General features: G+C 49.1%; 5 protein-coding genes across 5 annotated transcripts; 3 read left to right on the forward strand and 2 right to left on the reverse strand.

Moving 5' to 3' along the window:
* Positions 1-331: 331 nt before the first annotated feature.
* On the forward strand, positions 332-2,112 carry BDV38DRAFT_77054 (methionyl-tRNA formyltransferase). The gene is made up of 4 exons (XM_032063901.1): positions 332-711; positions 769-839; positions 889-1,016; positions 1,074-2,112. Exons 1-4 carry the CDS (start codon positions 453-455, stop codon positions 1,813-1,815), a joined length of 1,200 nt encoding a protein of 399 aa, XP_031914094.1. The 5' UTR covers positions 332-452; the 3' UTR covers positions 1,816-2,112.
* A 124-nt stretch (positions 2,113-2,236) lies between these two features.
* Positions 2,237-3,537, reverse strand: BDV38DRAFT_245280 (glycosyltransferase family protein). Its single transcript, XM_032054426.1, has 2 exons — positions 3,088-3,537; positions 2,237-3,013 (listed from the first exon to the last, which is right to left on the reverse strand). Exons 1-2 carry the CDS (start codon positions 3,178-3,180, stop codon positions 2,255-2,257), a joined length of 852 nt encoding a protein of 283 aa, XP_031914095.1. The 5' UTR covers positions 3,181-3,537; the 3' UTR covers positions 2,237-2,254.
* On the forward strand, positions 3,527-6,434 carry BDV38DRAFT_245281 (uncharacterized protein). The gene is made up of 3 exons (XM_032054427.1): positions 3,527-3,712; positions 3,788-4,624; positions 4,686-6,434. Exons 1-3 carry the CDS (start codon positions 3,587-3,589, stop codon positions 6,276-6,278), a joined length of 2,556 nt encoding a protein of 851 aa, XP_031914096.1. The 5' UTR covers positions 3,527-3,586; the 3' UTR covers positions 6,279-6,434.
* Positions 6,435-8,816: 2,382 nt separating this feature from the next.
* Positions 8,817-10,756, reverse strand: BDV38DRAFT_282343 (sugar porter family MFS transporter; the record flags this gene model as incomplete). The annotated part of the gene is made up of 6 exons (XM_032059767.1): positions 8,817-8,965; positions 9,039-9,112; positions 9,207-10,190; positions 10,247-10,471; positions 10,535-10,611; positions 10,661-10,756. The coding sequence occupies 6 exons, from the start codon at positions 10,754-10,756 to the stop codon at positions 8,817-8,819; spliced, it is 1,605 nt and encodes a 534-aa protein (XP_031914097.1).
* A 2,324-nt stretch (positions 10,757-13,080) lies between these two features.
* Positions 13,081-16,902, forward strand: BDV38DRAFT_270804 (glycoside hydrolase family 154 protein; the record flags this gene model as incomplete). Its single annotated transcript, XM_032057210.1, has 5 exons — positions 13,081-13,136; positions 13,187-13,228; positions 14,875-15,312; positions 15,382-15,680; positions 15,746-16,902. The coding sequence occupies 5 exons, from the start codon at positions 13,081-13,083 to the stop codon at positions 16,900-16,902; spliced, it is 1,992 nt and encodes a 663-aa protein (XP_031914098.1).
* Positions 16,903-16,915: the final 13 nt, after the last annotated feature.

Raw genomic sequence — 16,915 nt, forward strand, 5'->3', positions numbered from 1 at the left:
GTTGGGTGTTAGAGCAGCGGTCCCCACCTGGCGAAGCTCACCATGCCCTGCGCCAGTCCTATCTGGCGCAGTCTCACGTTCCACCCATCATTGGTTTCTTTGTTTTCATTTTCAGTCGTAGAGCGTCCGCTTCGTCGCAGTCGATCCGGTCTGGAAGTGTAAAAGACGACTTGATCCTGTATCGTTTCGTCGGTCGGTCCAAGGAGGGGGTTGTATATAGTTAGATATGCTAGTTGCGCCGGGACTACCGAAGCAAGATCGCTCCCTGACATCGCATCATTATATCATGAACCGTAACTCACAGTCAGCTGGTGCAATGGTCAAAGGTGGGGGAGTATGTCGCTGATCGACTTGGATGTGATGCGGTGACATCACGTGTTAGTGTTTTCGAGTGTTCGGGGAGCTTTCCGGAGCTTTAGTCTTAGCCGATGAAGTAGGTATGCTCCCACGCCATGTTTCTTCCGCGGGGCCCCGGGGCGCTCTGTATATACAGACGCGCTGGAACTAGCCGATATTTCGCACATCGATTTTTTGCGACAAGGACCTATGAGCCCCTCCGAATACTCTTTTGCGGCTCTGATGAGTTCAGCATAGCTTCCTTGAAAGCTCTCCACAAGGAACATCTGGATCGACCAGATCGAATATCCTCCATTGATGTCGTTTGCAGACCGGGTAAAAGGGTTGGAAGAGGCCTGAAAAAAATACGCGAGGGTACCTACCTCCACAAGTCGAAGATATAAGGGACTAGACTTACGTTTCTTTCGATAGTTCCTATCAAAGCTGCGGCAACCGACCTTTCGCTCCCGGTTCATGAGATAGACACCTTCAGAGGATGGACGGTATTATAGAGACAATCTCGGGGCCCTGAAGTGTTACTGACTCTGTTAGCCACCTGTACTGCCTGGGGGTCCCGTCAACCTTATAGTAGCAGTATCCTTCGGTTTGTTTGTGCCTCCACGGATTCTCCATGGCGCAAAGTATGGGGGTCTAAATGTCCACCCTTCTTTACTTCCTGAGTGAGTATAAGTAAACGGTCGAGAGTGTCATACCGGTAATTAATTCGCAAACAACAGCTTCCGTGGTCCCGCTCCGCTCCATCACACTCTTTTGGCTGGCAGAACTAGGACTGGGGTCACTTTGCAGACCTTGGATTTCAAGCACTTCGACCACGGCGTCATTCTACAGCAGACCTCGCCGCCCGGATTCGAGATCCCAAAGCCCGAGTCATGTACCGTGCCAGAACTCTTAAACCTTGTTGCTCCCAAGGGAGCCGAGATTCTTGTCGACGGTATCCGAAAGGGTCTGTTCGTTCCTCCGGTACACGATGCCGGGTGGCGTTCTCCAGAAGAACATGAATCCTTGATACATGCAGCTAAGATCAAGCCTGAGGACCGCCATATCGACTGGGCAAATTGGACCTGGTTAGATATCAGCAGGCGGATTCGTGTACTGGGGCCTTTATGGAGCAAGGCTTTGGTAAGCAACGATGCTACAGTTAACCCTTCGTCCTTTCATTACCGGCGGGTGATTTTCACCGAGATGGAGGAAGTTGAACCGATGAAAGGGAGCGAAGCGTATGCTGTGGTCCCAGGCCTACCCTTTGTGGATGGCGCTCATCCCATTGAGTCTCGACAAGGAAAAGGTGTCTACGTATTCACACAAGATGGCAAACTTCTCCGCATCAACCAAATGAAAGTCGAGGGCGAGCAGAATGCGGACGCCCTTCGCGCCGCTCTCAAGGCGCGGATGGTTGGTGATCGAACATTTCCCTCGAACGGCTCAGACTATACTCCATTCTACAATCCTCTGCAATGAAGACACAAATGGGAAGAAAAAAAGTGCGGCTCCTGACTGTACAACTGACTTGTATAACTGACGTCAAGATACCAATATTATTGTTAATGCTAGCCCTGCTTTTGACGCTAACACTGATTAATATTTGATTTTGCGGGACATCCCTAACCTTCAGTAGAAAACTGGATCATAAAAACTTTCTATGGCCAAATGGGAGGGGGGGCTGTTGACTAGACATTCCTATGGCCGAGTTTGAATTCTGAGCCGATTTAGCCCCTCACAATATAAATCGAAAGGTCGAAGAAAGCGATCGCCACGCCATTCCACCCTTGTTTCGGTTCTTAGTGCTAAGGAGTAGACGAGTATTCCTAATTTTGTTCACAAATGACTTTCGCGTATACTCACACATAAATACACTGAGAAGAGATAAATAATGGCCGCGGGACAACATGGGCCAAATTCAATCCACAAGCATGCCCACGTATTCCGTCTTTCTCATGCCTTTCCAAGCTCTTCTTCCTTCTAGTCCAGGCCATTGAACGAGGAAACGATCAGCAAAAGGTAATAGTATCTTACCCGATAGACTCAAAGTTGTCACACGGGCCCATGATTCTATGAAAATCGTACGGAGTTGGTAATCAGTCGGTGCTAAATCTTCACCTCCCAAGGCCGTTTTGAATGGAACGAAGCCTCTGATGAAACTATAGAGACGGAGGAGCCTAGCAGCGAGTATAACGCAAACCGCCGTAGCAGGACCGTTCGTAAGAATCACATCCGGATACGGCGAAACCATTGATGAAGGAAGCCGCTTTTGGTCAGCATATTGTCCACGCAAGACAAGAAGACATGCCCAGAAAGATCTGAGGGTTGAAAGAGGTGCCGTCAAAAATGACTGATGTACACGACGTGCGCGCGGCACAGTCACAATAGTGTAAGATTCTGCTGGGCTACAGTCGGTCGCAGTTGCTTTTCGGACGTGATTGAGATATTGAGTCTCGAACTCTACTGCCTTCGTGGTGCTGAAGTTATCCCCCGAGCTCACAACATATGTGCGATATGTATACTGAGACGGATCGAGCTTTATACGTCGTAACATGGAGAACATTTCGGCCGTATGTCCGCCGCTGCCTAAGACAACGAGAAGATGGGTTGGGGTGTTCTTCGAGCGCCATTTAGGAATGTTAGTATTTTGTGATGTGTATAGGGCATAGATGAAGATCTGCAAGGGAAGGTATGAGTATTAGTCACGGATGAAGAGAGATGGTTAGATGTATGTCAACACTATGGGCTTACAATGAATGCTGATGCACCAACCACAATTCCTATGCTGAACATCCAAAGTAGGCTTCTCAGAGGCCACTGCGTCAGGAGTATCGTCTCCGACATTGAAAGCTATCAATGGACCCTGGCAATACAATCAAAGAAACCAAACGTATGTTAGTTTGCAGCTGCAGGCGTCATCAGTAACATTTGTTGACAGATAAGTAACAACAATCCTCAGTAATGGTATAGCACGGTCAATTGATTGGCGTTATTGTTAACGCTCTCTATTGTTTAAGTTAACAACCAAGACGAGGCTAATAACGGCATGTACCAACAACTGAACAAAATCCAGCACTTGTGTAGAAATGTTTAATTGTTTGTCCCTCAACCAACGCTGCGGGTGATGATCGGGCACGTGGTCCGTGCGACTCGGCGATTATTTTGTCTTAACTCCTGCCCATTGTTAGATGGGAGGTTGTTGCTCCATCAACAACCTTCCCGCTATCAATGTCAACACTTCGGACATGAGATGGCTCCTCTCTTCGCAAAGCGAATAACTTGCTTCTATTGCGGGAGACGGTCTGCACAGACTGAAAAAGGCCCTATCCGCAAATGGCGCTGTAACGCTTGTGAGGCAATAAATTACCTGGATGAAGTAGGCCCTTTCTTTTCTATTTTTTTTTTTTCGCGTTTCTAAAAGACTTGCTAACCATCTCGGCAACCATGATAGAAAGGACAAATCGCGGACCCTCCAGCAGCAGATACAAATCCTAATGCTTACGGCTCGGATGTATCGAGCACCCCTTTCGACTCGACTGATATTACGGGATCCGGTCTATTCTGCGCGCAATGTATCCGAAATCAGCATCTTTTCACGAGTGCTCTCGCCGCATATTTCCCGCCAACAGACGATCCAAACTATGGCGCATATGAACAAGAATATCCGAAATTCCGTAAGAACCTTGAAGAACGGTACCCGCAAGTATGCGCCAAATGTGAGCCCAGGGTGAAAGATCGCATCCGCCAGGCAGGATACGAGGCAAAATCAGACCACCTGAGACGTATGATGGATCGTAGCAAAGCGGGAAGAGCAGCAAGACATGCACGCAAATGGAATTGGAGGAGCTTGTTGCTTTATGCTGGCGCCATGACTTACTGGGCTAGTGTTGCTGGCCAACTCTCCTGGAATCTAATGGGTGCTTTAGCTTCTGATGAATTACTACGGGACCCGGATGATCTTCTTACACCAGCATCCATTGTAACGTGTGTCCAACAAACGTTGGAGACGCGCCTCATGCCAAGCTATTGCTTCGTTGATCTGGCACCTTATGCCGGCCTGTCTCTTGTAGCAGGCATACTTTCTGCCTGGTATAACCCGAAACTGCGCTTCAAGGTTGAAGGGAGAGCTGGCCGCTTCGTCGGTCTAGGAGAATACTACCAAGTCCAACTCATTGTCATGGTGGTGCGATGTGTCTTTTGGGCTTTGCTTAGAGACCCTTCGTCAAGTGGTTTACAATCGCAACTTCCCCCGACCTTGCATACGTTTATGTTCATTTTCACTGCTTTGGTATGTCTCGCTCACTTGCTAACCATGGAAATTAAACGGCATCAAACTCACAATAGTCTAGTCTGTTCTTTTTTCTCGGCGCATTGCGCAGTATGACACTCGCCCTTTGGTAAATTGGACCGACAATACTCCGGCAGCAACCCCAATTCGTAGACGTGGCGAGCCTCCCGTTTATACCACTGGAAGCAAACAACTTCCCACTAGCCCGAACGAAAGGCTCCAACAGGGCACACCACGCTTTCCTCTCGAAAAGCTAGCGACACCTCGGCCTGTTCCTGAGGAGCCAACTTTTCCTACCCCTCCTCCGGAAGGAGACGATATGGATTGGACACCTTCGGTGCAGCATAATGTCACGCCTACTGTGAGCGTGCACCAGAGAGAGCGGAAATCTGTTCTCGATGGGCCTTTGCCATTCTACGGATCTCTACCTGCCGCTCCTAAACCTCCGTCATGGAATCTGCGTAATCAGCCTGCTCAGCGCCAGAAACCCATCGAACAGGTTGTTGAGCGCAATCCGTTCCACCGTACTCCAGGTCAATCCTCAAGCCCCTGGGCGCGGAACAATGGCCCCTTTGATACTGCATTTGCACCCCCGAAGTTCTTCCCCATGAGTGATCATGCTGCCTCAACTGGGCTAGAAAGTTTGTTTGATAAAGCTTTCACCATCAAATCGCCTGAGGATGAGGACCACGGCACATGGCAATCGCAACAGCAGACAACAAGTGCTCGTCCCCACCAGTCTGTTGACTTGCATAGTTATTTTATCTTTCAGTATCTCCGACTGGGATTGCTTATATCCTCTATCGTTGCTTGGCTCGTATCACAGTATGGCCATATCTCTCTACCCGGTGATTGTATTGAAGTGGCTTCTTTGGGTAGTGCGAGTCTTATTGCCGGATTCGCGCTACTGGAAGCCCTGAAACAACCTCTCGCTCAGTGGAACGGCATGGAAATTCTTGTTTATTTTGCAGAGCTCGTGGCAGCAGTTCATCTTGGAGGAAATCTGCCGCAGGTTTCTTACGAACGACACTACTTCGACAGATACGGAAAGCTCCTTTTGGTATTTATGACAGTTCAAGAGGCTTTAGGGTTACTCTCTCTGTATCGTTTCTCGTCGGCCATCAGCAATGAGCAAGTGCTGCAAGCGAACCAAACCCAGCCACCACCCGCCGGCCTCCCCAGCACATCCCCTAGGCTCGAGAATAGCAGCGGTCAAGAACTTCAGTCGTTCACCACGCAGCAATCTGTGCCGCCGCTTTCTTTCTCTTCGACTGTGACTGGATCTAGCTTTTCAGCTCATACACCCGAAGCTCGGCGCCATCATCCGTTTCCATCATATGATGGCGGCCACCAGGATTATAGCTTCAGTTTGAAGAGCTTGAAGGGCGACGAATCCGACGTGTCGGACCCGCTGGACCGTGACTCCGACACCGAAACTACGGTGACGACAGCTACTACGGCCACGAATGCTACAATTCGGAATATTCGCTATGGACGAAGCGGCAGCGACGCGTTCTTATCACCACGAAGGTCCGAACTCGGACCCGGAATCGGCGGACTTAGCCTTGACGACGAACCTTCCCGGCGAATGACCCGGAGTCAAACTCAGAAGCTGCGGCGCTTCCCCGGGCGTGAGAATATCAGAACAAAGTAAAACCCGACAGCCGGGCGTACTAATTGCATGATGTGATGTGAAGTTTAGGGATTGAATATTAGCAAGCGATTGTATATAGGTGTACATAGGAAGTGTTTTGACGATCATTTATCCATTATTCGCTATAGCAGCAATACCAAAGCTTACTCTATCTTATATTACTTCTTTAACACTGGGAAATCAGTACCTCCCCCTATTATAATGTGATTTTGTTGGTTCGTAGGCCTCGCTCGGCTCAATATGAACTCTACGACTGTCTAGAATCACAATAAAATAGGACCAGTTTTCCTTTTCTTCAAAGAAAGACAAAGCTGCAGCAGTTAATACTGGAGCCAGGATAGTTTAACAGTCTTACCAATTAACGGTGTGTGTGTATAAGTAACATCTTTATTTACGTGATCCTTATAAATATGAGAATCCTTGCGGTTGGTATTAACAAGAAAGTAAATACAGTCCTTCCTGAACGAACAGTGTTAGTATAGCAGAAGCTAACAAATAAGGATGCCGAATCTATTCTATAATTAGGCAGGTATTCTACTAGTACTAATCCATAGTCCGCAGTAGTAAATCCCAACCAGTCGACCTTTCCTAAGAAGGAGCAACAACTTGTCCACCCCTGACGGTAGGTGCCTTTACTGTAGACCTAAATAGACAGGCACATGACCAACACACAATCAACACTTCCTGACCTTTTATCCTTCCATACCATTCCTTCAACTCACTACAACAACTGCCTCAATTCCTTTACCTGGGCTGAACCCGTTGTCATCAGTGCTGTCCTATCAAGCTGTTTTCACTTTGTTGAAGTCGAAATTGTGTACCTTTACCCCTTCCTGCTGGTTGTGGGTGGACCTCTTCTTGCCATAATAGCCATCCGTACATGGCTTCACTCCAAGAAACAAAGAAAATGACAAGAGAAGCAAGCTTGTGAAGAGTGGCTTCGTGGAGCATCTTAACAGTAAAGTGGCTGGGCTACTATGTATATGCTACCGGCCCCGATCGCACTACACCAAATACCTAAACGAAGACAACATCAGGGGCAGTTCAGTCTAAAAGACCGAAGTATGTATGCTGCACGGTTCGACTCGCGGTTCACCTTTATATGTTTGAGCCCATTATCAAGACGAACACCAACATCCTTGTTATCCTCCTTGTAGCCCTCATTATAGGCTGTCCAACCTCCATAAGTCCAATCAATACTGGGTTAAACTGCGTTTTCGAGAATCCAACTGCATCACAAAGAGCCGGACTAGCAGTTGAACTCGCTATAGGCGTTTCTCTACTTGCCGGGATATTCATCGGCATATGGTTTTACAACAAAATAAGATAACGGCAACAAAACCAAGCCCGCGAAGGGTGGGAAGATAGGTTGCCTAAACCTCAAATCTCTCAGAATAACTGGCGAGATGAGGCTGCTATCCGTGACACATTCAATACCATCAGGGTACAAGATAAATTGGAACAAGCGTATAGCCCTAGCGAGTGCTTGGAGTGGCTTTCAGAAGTGTCATTGACAACAAAGCGAAGTATCTTCTGGCCTCCACAAGAGGCCCCCTTGAATTTTTGTATGGAAAAGCCCACCATGACAGAGAAAGACTCCTATGTGCTGATGTATTGCTGAGGACTGGGTATTTCTGTGAGACGCAAATCTGGAAATACCCACGAGGAGCTCGTACCAAAGGCAGCACATTTTGAGTCTGAGTGCTTCCAAGCAGCGTCCTAATGGTATTATACACTTGATATCCTGAAGGAACTCTGACCATGCTGTCAGGGGCAATACCCAAATGTGCCCGGAGGATCCATGTCCGATGGGTCCAACAGCCACCAAGATGGCAAGCAAATTAAGACATCATTGACATACTTGTCACTATCAGGAATCTCTTCTACAATGCCATTCTTCTTTTTTCACAACCAAAATGAGCACCATCACATTTATCCTCCTCCTGGCAGTCCTTCTCCTGGCCTGCCAAGCCTCCGCAAGGCCAATCAGTATCGATATGGCCAGTCTTCCATCATCCATCGCCCCTTTCCATCGAACTCCTCTATCGTGCGGTTGTGGGTTTGTCCCACAAGGGGACCCCAAGCCCGCCCACCAACCCACAACCGCACGATATGTCGGTGGATTGGGGTCGACATGGGTATATCATGTTGTGTTTTTTGGTTTGGATTGGATTTGGGTCTAGTCTTTGCTGGGCCTTTTCTGGGTCTTCTCTATTTTTTTTTCTTTTCTTTTCTTTTCATTTTGGGACATGCTTTTTTTTTGTGAATTATACCTGAAGAGACGATTAGACGATTGGATGATTAGACGACTAGAATTACTAGACCATTACTACTAGATGAATAGATCCTTTTCTTGAGGATTATACATCAACCGTTGTAGGGTACGGCGGGCTTAAATAGTCTAAACGGCCTGAACGTTCACTAGACAGAACATTACTAAGTCTACAATCATCCAATTGACCTATACAACTATGACCATATCGAAACTGACCACCAAGCAATCCACAAGGGCGGGAAAGAGAAAGAAGGCCGACAATATTACACCCTCTCCACCCGAGTTTCTGTAGCAACTTCATCTTTGTGGTCACCCTCCGCTTGGGACACACTCCTCTCTACATCTTCAGTCTTCAAATGAGTAGGACTACTGGTAGCACCGAAGAGCTCATCCATTTTCTCCAGCGAGAGACCTATCAAAGAAAAGTCAGTCCCCCCTAAATAACAACGGTATGCAGGATGAGTAGGGGGCGTTGCATTGAATACCTTTAGTGTCGGGTATAAAGAACCAAACCCACACTCCCATTGAGAAACAGAAACAGGCGAAAATGATGTACGTCCTATTTGAATCTTATTAACGGGTCCAGAACGTATTTTCGTTTATATAGATGAGATGTCGAGAAGATGTGATACACAGAGGGAAAGGAAACTAACCCGTAGCCGTTAGCACCAACGGTTGCCAGCATGTTGGGAACCGCTCGAGAAACGACAAAATTGAACAGCCACTGAGTCGCGGCAGCCAAGGAGACGTTCAGACTTCTCAGTCGGGCAGTCGGAATCTCAGAGACATAGATCCAGCAGACGGGGCCCCAACCGAACTGGAAGCACGCGGCAAAGAGGAAGATACAGACGAGAGCGACATAGCCAGCGGGGATGACGGGCTGGCCTTCGACCGGGGGCGCAATGCGGACATACAACCCGATGTAGAGCATGGCGAGACCCTGGGCAACGGAGGTCCAGAGGAGAGAGCGTCGACGGCCCAAAGAATCGGCGACGAAGACTAGGAAGACGGCACATGCCACCATCTTTACGATTCCGTACACTCCTGTGGCGAACAGGCCTGTCGTAGTACCGGTGATGCCTAGATTTTCAAAGATCTGTGGTGCGTAGTAGTTAATAGCGTTCGTACCGGTCATTTGCTGGCAGACCATGAGGAAGATACTGATCATGGCTCGTTTGCGGTTGCCGGGGATGAGCCACATCTCTTTCATAAGGTCCCAAAAGCCGGAACCGCCGATGAGCTGGCGCTCGTGCTCGAGTTGGTTGACGATATCTTGGAACTCGTTCTCGACGTACGGATGGGTTGAGGGAAGATTGCGTACGCGGGAGAGCGTCCTCCGAGCGTCTTCCCAGCGGTCTTGTTTTGCGAGCCAACGGGGGGATTCGTTGCATAGGAGCATACCCACAAGCATAAGAAGGGCGGGGAGGGCCTGCATGGCAAGTGGAACCATGTATTGTGCTGTGCCCTTGATGTGGAGGGTAGAGCCGTAGTTGATCCAGAAGGCGAGCATAATTCCCATTGTGATGAATAGTTGGTAGAGGCCTGTTAGACCACCACGGATGGCTCTTGGGGAGTTTTCAGAGACATAGAGAGGGTTGATCATGGAGGCGAAGCCGACACCGAAACCGTTGATTAAACTGAGTTGGGCTCTGTTAGCCCTAAGGGCCTAAACAGTATGTGGAGCGATGCTCACCGTCCGATGTACATGGCTTCCAGGTGTCCACTTGCTGCAACTTGCATGATAACGCCAACGATAGCAATTAGCGATGCAGATATTAACCCTGTCTTTCGGCCCCATTTGTCTGCCACCGGGGAGGCGATGAGGGCGCCAAAGAAGCACCCTGCCTGTAGCGTGGATACAATGTTAGCGGAGAGATTGGCCTCTCCTACATCGCCAAGGTTCTTTAACCCATATTTTCTATAGGTATGAGGTTAACGATTGGTGTGTAGTTAGATATTTAGAGGTATGAAAGCGACTTACACTTGGAACGGATCCATCGTAAGAACACCTCCTATGATGCCGGTCTCCATTCCGAAAAGCATGCCGCCGAAGCAAGCCTGTAGATGTTTCAGTCTCTGTGGTAACGGAAGGTTGAAGAAGACTAACCGAACAGGCCAGTGTGTACACTCTCCATCCATAAATCTCCTTGGGGTCCTCTCGCATCGCATCATTGTGGACGAGTCTTCGTAGTATGCCTGACATCTTGTCAAAGTGAATCAAGTCAGTCTCTGGGAGCTTTGCTGTTGAAGTAGCAGATCGGTCACCGAAACGTGGCTTGACACGTCGTTTCAAAGCCTGACACAACGATGATCGCGATCCTGGCTCATATAAGACAATGAAGTAGGAGATATTTTTTTAAAAAAAGATATCACCGCGGGAATAAAGCAAACTAATATATAGAGGAAGGGTCTGAAGCTCGTCTGGTGCTACTATCACACGAAGCACATATCCCTCTTACGCAAATCTAGAGCGATGACATCTCTCACGGAAAAACAAGACGGCCAAGATGGTCAAAAGATTCCACGAATCCCGAGAGAGTGTCGAAGGACTCGCCGTTACGGTTACCCTCCATGAGCGCTGATCCTTGAGCCAGTTAGAAGGACGTAGCCATGGAGATAAGGAGGGGAAGGACACCTTGTCTCCGTCTGGGCGTTGAAACGTAAAGCACGGTCGATATTAAATAACCCTCGGCATTCCGGAGCTCACTGTCGTTGGGTATCCTCAAGAAAACGTGGGATGCAACACGAATATGGGCAGCGATAAGGTTACTTAGTGCCACGAATCAGAGCAGGTCATATAGACTCACGCGTTCATGTGGTGGTCGGACGAATAGGGGCTTTGGTGGAGTGGTGTAGGATTAAATAAATGTTGGGTAGCCAAGACGACGGAGCTGAACGAAGGTTTGCGGGGAAAAGCAAAAGAATTTAAATTTGCGGGGACGGACTGTCGTTGATCGTTTAGCTAGGACTTGGTCAGAAACCTGGCAAGTGGCAGTTCAGTTCGAATTAAATAGTATAACAGTGGATTTATGGTAACCATTGCAATAATGGTTATGTTGTTTGTGTCCTTGGTATATCTGATGCATATAGGTAGGGTTTGGCTAGTTAGGGCTTATCGCTCAATCGTCAACGAATAGCCTGGGGTACCGAATAGTCGCTTCGTATCGAGGAAGATTTAGAGCTGGACACAGCATAATGAAGAATAAAAAAAATAAAATAAAAAGAAATCATATATATCTAGATATAAATCTAACCGTGAAAGGGTAGAATCCCAATGTTAAATAACCATGATCTCTACATGATCACTTCAACATCCCACTGAAAGGTCTAGAAGACTGAAGTTGAAGAAATTCTAATATCATTGGCCGCTGGTATATTATTCATATTTGCAAAAACGATGACATGGCTCTTACTACCTCTCTTCATCTGCCAACAGTATTGATAGGGTTGCACTGTGATGTTGTTGTATTCTTGATTGCGTATAAGCTTCTCATGCTTATTGACACTCAATATATATATATATTTTCTGGAAGAAGCCGTATTGTCTGCGTGTCTTGAACGCTGTGATAGTCCTCTGCACGTTCGGGTAGTCGAGACAAATAAGCGTTACATCCAGAATGAGCTCCTTGAATAGCCGCCGCAACCGAATACCATGTAACCTTCTTTCCAAATCAAAGGTTTGTCCACAAAGTGCTGTCAACAAACCTGAAACAATTTTTTTTCATACAGGCTAGCCGTGCCGAAGTTCCCATGTCTAGGTTATTTCAACTAGCTGCTGTATACATGGGGAAAGTAGCAGGCCATAAGTTGTAGATTGGGACCGGGACAGATAATCTAGAGAATCCCGACAATCTGTGTCGGCCGAGTTAGGGTTTTGGTTCCCCACGGGCTCTGCTTCGGAACAACGGTGATCGACGCGCAGTCCCGACGGGTGTCTAGCCCAAGATTTTGTCAAGATAAGATTAGTTGGGAATGTTAGTACTATCTAAGAAAGGTTATAATTTCTGATACGCTGTACAAAAGGCGCGAGTCAGGCCATGTCGTACTCTGCGTTGGGGCGGGATTTGAACTTGAGGGGCATCGTGAAACATTAGTCAGAGCGCAGGGTTTCCACTGTGTTAGGTAGGTTGCTCTTACAAATGAATGGAGATGTGACTGACAAAGGGTCTAGGTCTGAGCGCCTTGTGGCACCTCCCCTCTTGCACGAACAGATCCCGAAAGAGCATCGTCATGAGGCCCCTCTCGCGGTCAAATCTTCGGAAGGGTTGGGAAGTGCGCAGTAGGATACCACAGAGATGCTAGATCGTGAAAGCAAAACCCGACAGCCGGAGGTACCGAATTGCATGATGTGAAGTGAAGGTCGTGGATTGAATATCATCATGCAATCGCAGGTATAAATAGGAAGCGTTCCGACAGTCTTCAAGTTCTTTATCCATCGTCTATCATCAACCACAGCAGCAACAGCAAATCTCATTGTAACTTACATCGCTTCTCCAGCACCGTGAAATCGACACTTCTTATCAAACAATGGCACCAGTTTTGAAGAAGTACAAGGCCGCAGCAGTCAATGCTGAGCCAGGATGGTTCGACCTCGAAGAATCTGTCAAGCGAACTATTCACTGGATCGACGAAGCTGGAAAGGCTGGTTGCAAGTTCATTGCTTTCCCCGAGCTTTGTACGCATCTTTCCCCTTTTTTGTGAATATCCGAAACTTTATCATGGTCTGACAACTGCCGCAGGGATCCCGGGCTACCCATACTGGGCCTGGAAGGTGAACTACCAGGAGAGTCTGCCACTGCTCAAGAAGTATCGCGAGAACAGTCTGCCCTCAGACTCTGAGGAGATGCGTCGGATCCGTGAGGCAGCCCGTGCCAACAAGATCTTTGTCTCTCTGGGCTATTCGGAACTGGATCTGGCCAGTCTTTACACCACCCAAGTCCTCATCTCTCCTACCGGCGATATTCTGAACCACCGTCGCAAGATCCGCGCTACCCACGTCGAGCGTCTGGTCTTCGGAGATGGTACCGGTGATACCACTGAGTCTGTTATCCAGACCGAGATCGGCCGTGTGGGACACTTGAACTGCTGGGAAAATATGAACCCTTTTATGAAGGCGTATGCTGCCTCTCTTGGTGAGCAGGTTCACGTTGCTGCTTGGCCACTGTACCCCGGAAAGGAGACGCTGAAGTACCCCGATCCCTTCACCAACGTGGCTGAAGCCAATGCCGACGTAAGTCATACTCTACCTGATCGATTCGGGTCCCCCTGCCTCTCTCGCTCGCTCGGTCTGAGGTCTAATGGAAGTCTGCGCAGATTGTTACTCCGGCCTATGCTATTGAGACGGGCACCTTCACCCTGGCACCTTGGCAAAGCATCACCGCCGAGGGTATCAAGCTGAACACGCCCCCCGGAAAGGAGCTGGAGGATCCCCACATCTACAATGGCCATGGCCGTATCTTTGGCCCTGATGGACAGAATCTTGTTCCTCACCCTGACAAGGACTTCCAGGGTCTGCTGATTGTTGACGTAAGTTTTTCAATTTTCTCTCTTCAGTCAAGGGTAAAAAAAAACGCTAACCAGAGCACTAGATTGACTTGGATGAGTGCCATCTCTCCAAGTCCCTGGCTGACTTCGTAAGACCCCCGCTGATCCCCAATACTTCTGCTGTACTGACACTGTTTCAGGGGGGACATTACATGCGTCCTGACCTCGTTCGTCTTCTCGTCGACACTAACCGCAAGGACCTTGTTGTTCATGAGGATCGCGTAAATGGAGGAGTTGCTTACACGCGTACCGTTGATCGGGTGGGACTGTCGAGGCCTTTGGAAGCTGCGACCCCCAATGGTGAGCAGGAAGAGTAGAGTCAGGTTCTGGCCGGTCCAATAAGGCGTAACCAATGTTATCTCTCCACTCATCCGACTGTACCACTATGAAATACAATGCAATATATTCCCATCATCCGGCGAATTAGGGTTCCGCTGTCTAGGCACTAAATCGGATAAGTTTCGATTCTTATTATCCTTTAACTTCCGGCTAAATCGCTTTCGGTCACTTTAATCCACCAATGGCCAGAGCGGATTTCCTTTGATATTCAACGATTCTCATACAATGATGATCACCTCGATGGATAAGACATCGGAAAGAACTCCGGTCTTACCCGTCGTAGGTTTCAGCAGACTGAATATATACCGCCAAGTCGAAACTAGACACGGCCGGCCGATGCAATGTTTCTGTGCGCATATCGAACCAAGCACCATTCAGCAGCGTACCACACATAATGTCAGTACAAGCAAACGGAAAGACCCCCATTCAGGCCTTCAGCCGATCACCTTTTCGCACCCGCCGCGATTTTCAAGATGCATGCCGGGCACTCCTTGATCCGCTCGTCCCGCGCTTCACACCGGGATGCAGTCGAGTGAAGATTGGATCGTCGACGACCCGTTTCGACGAAGGTGGTGCCCAGATTGAGGGCTTCGCGCGACCCCTGTGGGGCCTAGCTGCTCTGCTGGGAGGCGGTTATCAATACCCAGAGGCAGTGCGTTGGTACCAGGGAATCATCAACGGGACAGACCCCCGAAGTCCAGAGTATTGGGGAGATATAGAGGATCTCGACCAGCGCATGGTGGAAATGTGCCCCCTCGGGTTTGCGTTGGCGGTCGCTCCGCATGTATTCTGGGATCCCTTGACGATTCAGCAGAAGCACAATGTTGCAAGTTGGTTGGCTAGTATTAATGAGCGTGAGATGCCCAATACGAACTGGTATGGCCCTGCACAACGCATGATTACATAGATAGTAGTCTCAGAAGACTCACAACAGAACACATTCAGGTTGTGGTTCCGGGTCTTTGCCAACTTAGGTCTAAGGAGAAACGGAGCCCCTTATTCACTCCCCCGTATCGAAGCTGATATGGACCACTTGGACACCTTCCATGTTGGTGGAGGATGGAGCAACGATGGTCCGAAGAGTCACCATCAGATGGATTACTACTCCGGCTCGTTTGCTATCCAATTCTTGCAGTTACTTTATTCGAGACTGGCAGCCGATTTTGACCCGCAACGGGCTGAACGGTATCGAGAACGGGCGAGACAATTTGCTCTTGACTTTGTGTACTATTTTGATGCAGATGGTTGGTTTTCTCGCGGAACTGAACTAGCCCACAATCAGTACTGACCGTATGTCTTTTACTGACAGGAGCCGCCATCCCTTTCGGAAGGTCCATGACCTATCGATTCGCCATGGCTGGGTTCTGGGGAGCACTTGCTTTTGCAGACGTCGCGCCCCCGGCACCACTCACCTGGGGTGTTGTCAAGGGTCTTCTCTTGAGACATTTCCGCTGGTGGGCAACCCAAGAGGACATGTTCAACAGCGATGGAACGCTGAATCTCGGATATTCATACGCGAACATGTACCTGACAGAGAACTATAACTCCCCCGGCTCACCCTACTGGTGTTGCCTTTCATTTGTCCCTCTGGTGCTGGGAGAAACACACCCATTCTGGGCAGCCAAGGAGGAACCATATCCAATCGCCTCCCTCTCACCCGTTGCAGCGCTCCAGTATCCCAAGCACATCGTAGTTCACCGTGGCGGACATTCATTCCTGCTCTCTTCCGGGCAAGCCTGCCACTACCCCTTGAAGGCAACTCAGGCAAAATACGGCAAATTCGCCTATAGCGCATCTTTCGGGTACTCCGTTCCGACAGGCTCGTACCAACTGGAACAACATGCCCCGGACAGTATGCTAGCACTCTCCGACGACGGAGGAGACATCTGGCAAACGCGGCGACTGGCCATAAATGCCCGCATCGAATCCCACGATGATATCCCCGTGCTAGCCTCCACCTGGAAACCCTGGTCAGACGTGGAGGTAGAAACATACCTGATTCCACCGCTCGAAGAAAGCGAGAACTGGCATATCCGCGCGCACCGCGTCCGCACAGGACGAGACCTCATGACGTCCGAGGGTGCTTTCGCCATCTACGGGTGTCGGAGCGATAATGGCCGGATTCTTGGTCCGTTAGCGGAACGGCCCTCCGAAGGGACCTTGCAGGAATCTCAGAAGGCGCTCACGGTTTCCTCGGTTGGGGCTGTGGGTATTGTAGAGTTACAATCCGGTGTTGACCGGGCTGGGAGGGTGGTCCTCGCCGATCCTAACTCGAACCTCATGTATGGTCGCACTCTGCTGCCTTCTCTGGGGGCTGGTCTGCCCTCAGGAGCTGAGCGTTGGTTTGTGACTGCTGTCTTTGCTTTGCCTGCCCATGGGGATGGGGATGCATGGAGGCAGAAATGGGAACGACTGCCTGTCATTCCGGAGTGGTTGAAGCGGCTTATGGAGAGCGGCGGTCAGTGATGTCAGCGGCATC

The sequence above is a fragment of the Aspergillus pseudotamarii genome (assembly GCF_009193445.1).
Source record: "Aspergillus pseudotamarii strain CBS 117625 unplaced genomic scaffold BDV38scaffold_23, whole genome shotgun sequence".
Taxonomy (NCBI): domain Eukaryota; kingdom Fungi; phylum Ascomycota; class Eurotiomycetes; order Eurotiales; family Aspergillaceae; genus Aspergillus; species Aspergillus pseudotamarii.

What these genes read in the sequence shown, in the direction of transcription:
- BDV38DRAFT_245280 (XM_032054426.1), bottom strand. Translation starts at nt 3,180, where the DNA reads ATGTCGGAGACGATACTCCTGACGCAGTGGCCTCTGAGAAGCCTACTT. An exon ending in TTGGTGCATCAGCATTCATT is followed by an intron (nt 3,014 to 3,087) that starts GTAAGCCCATAG and finishes CTTCCCTTGCAG; the next exon opens with ATCTTCATCTATGCCCTATA.
- BDV38DRAFT_77054 (XM_032063901.1), top strand. Translation starts at nt 453, where the DNA reads ATGTTTCTTCCGCGGGGCCCCGGGGCGCTCTGTATATACAGACGCGCT. An exon ending in ACACCTTCAGAGGATGGACG is followed by an intron (nt 840 to 888) that starts GTATTATAGAGA and finishes TGACTCTGTTAG; the next exon opens with CCACCTGTACTGCCTGGGGG. An exon ending in CACCCTTCTTTACTTCCTGA is followed by an intron (nt 1,017 to 1,073) that starts GTGAGTATAAGT and finishes CGCAAACAACAG; the next exon opens with CTTCCGTGGTCCCGCTCCGC.
- BDV38DRAFT_245281 (XM_032054427.1), top strand. Translation starts at nt 3,587, where the DNA reads ATGGCTCCTCTCTTCGCAAAGCGAATAACTTGCTTCTATTGCGGGAGA. An exon ending in CAATAAATTACCTGGATGAA is followed by an intron (nt 3,713 to 3,787) that starts GTAGGCCCTTTC and finishes CAACCATGATAG; the next exon opens with AAAGGACAAATCGCGGACCC. An exon ending in TGTTCATTTTCACTGCTTTG is followed by an intron (nt 4,625 to 4,685) that starts GTATGTCTCGCT and finishes ACAATAGTCTAG; the next exon opens with TCTGTTCTTTTTTCTCGGCG.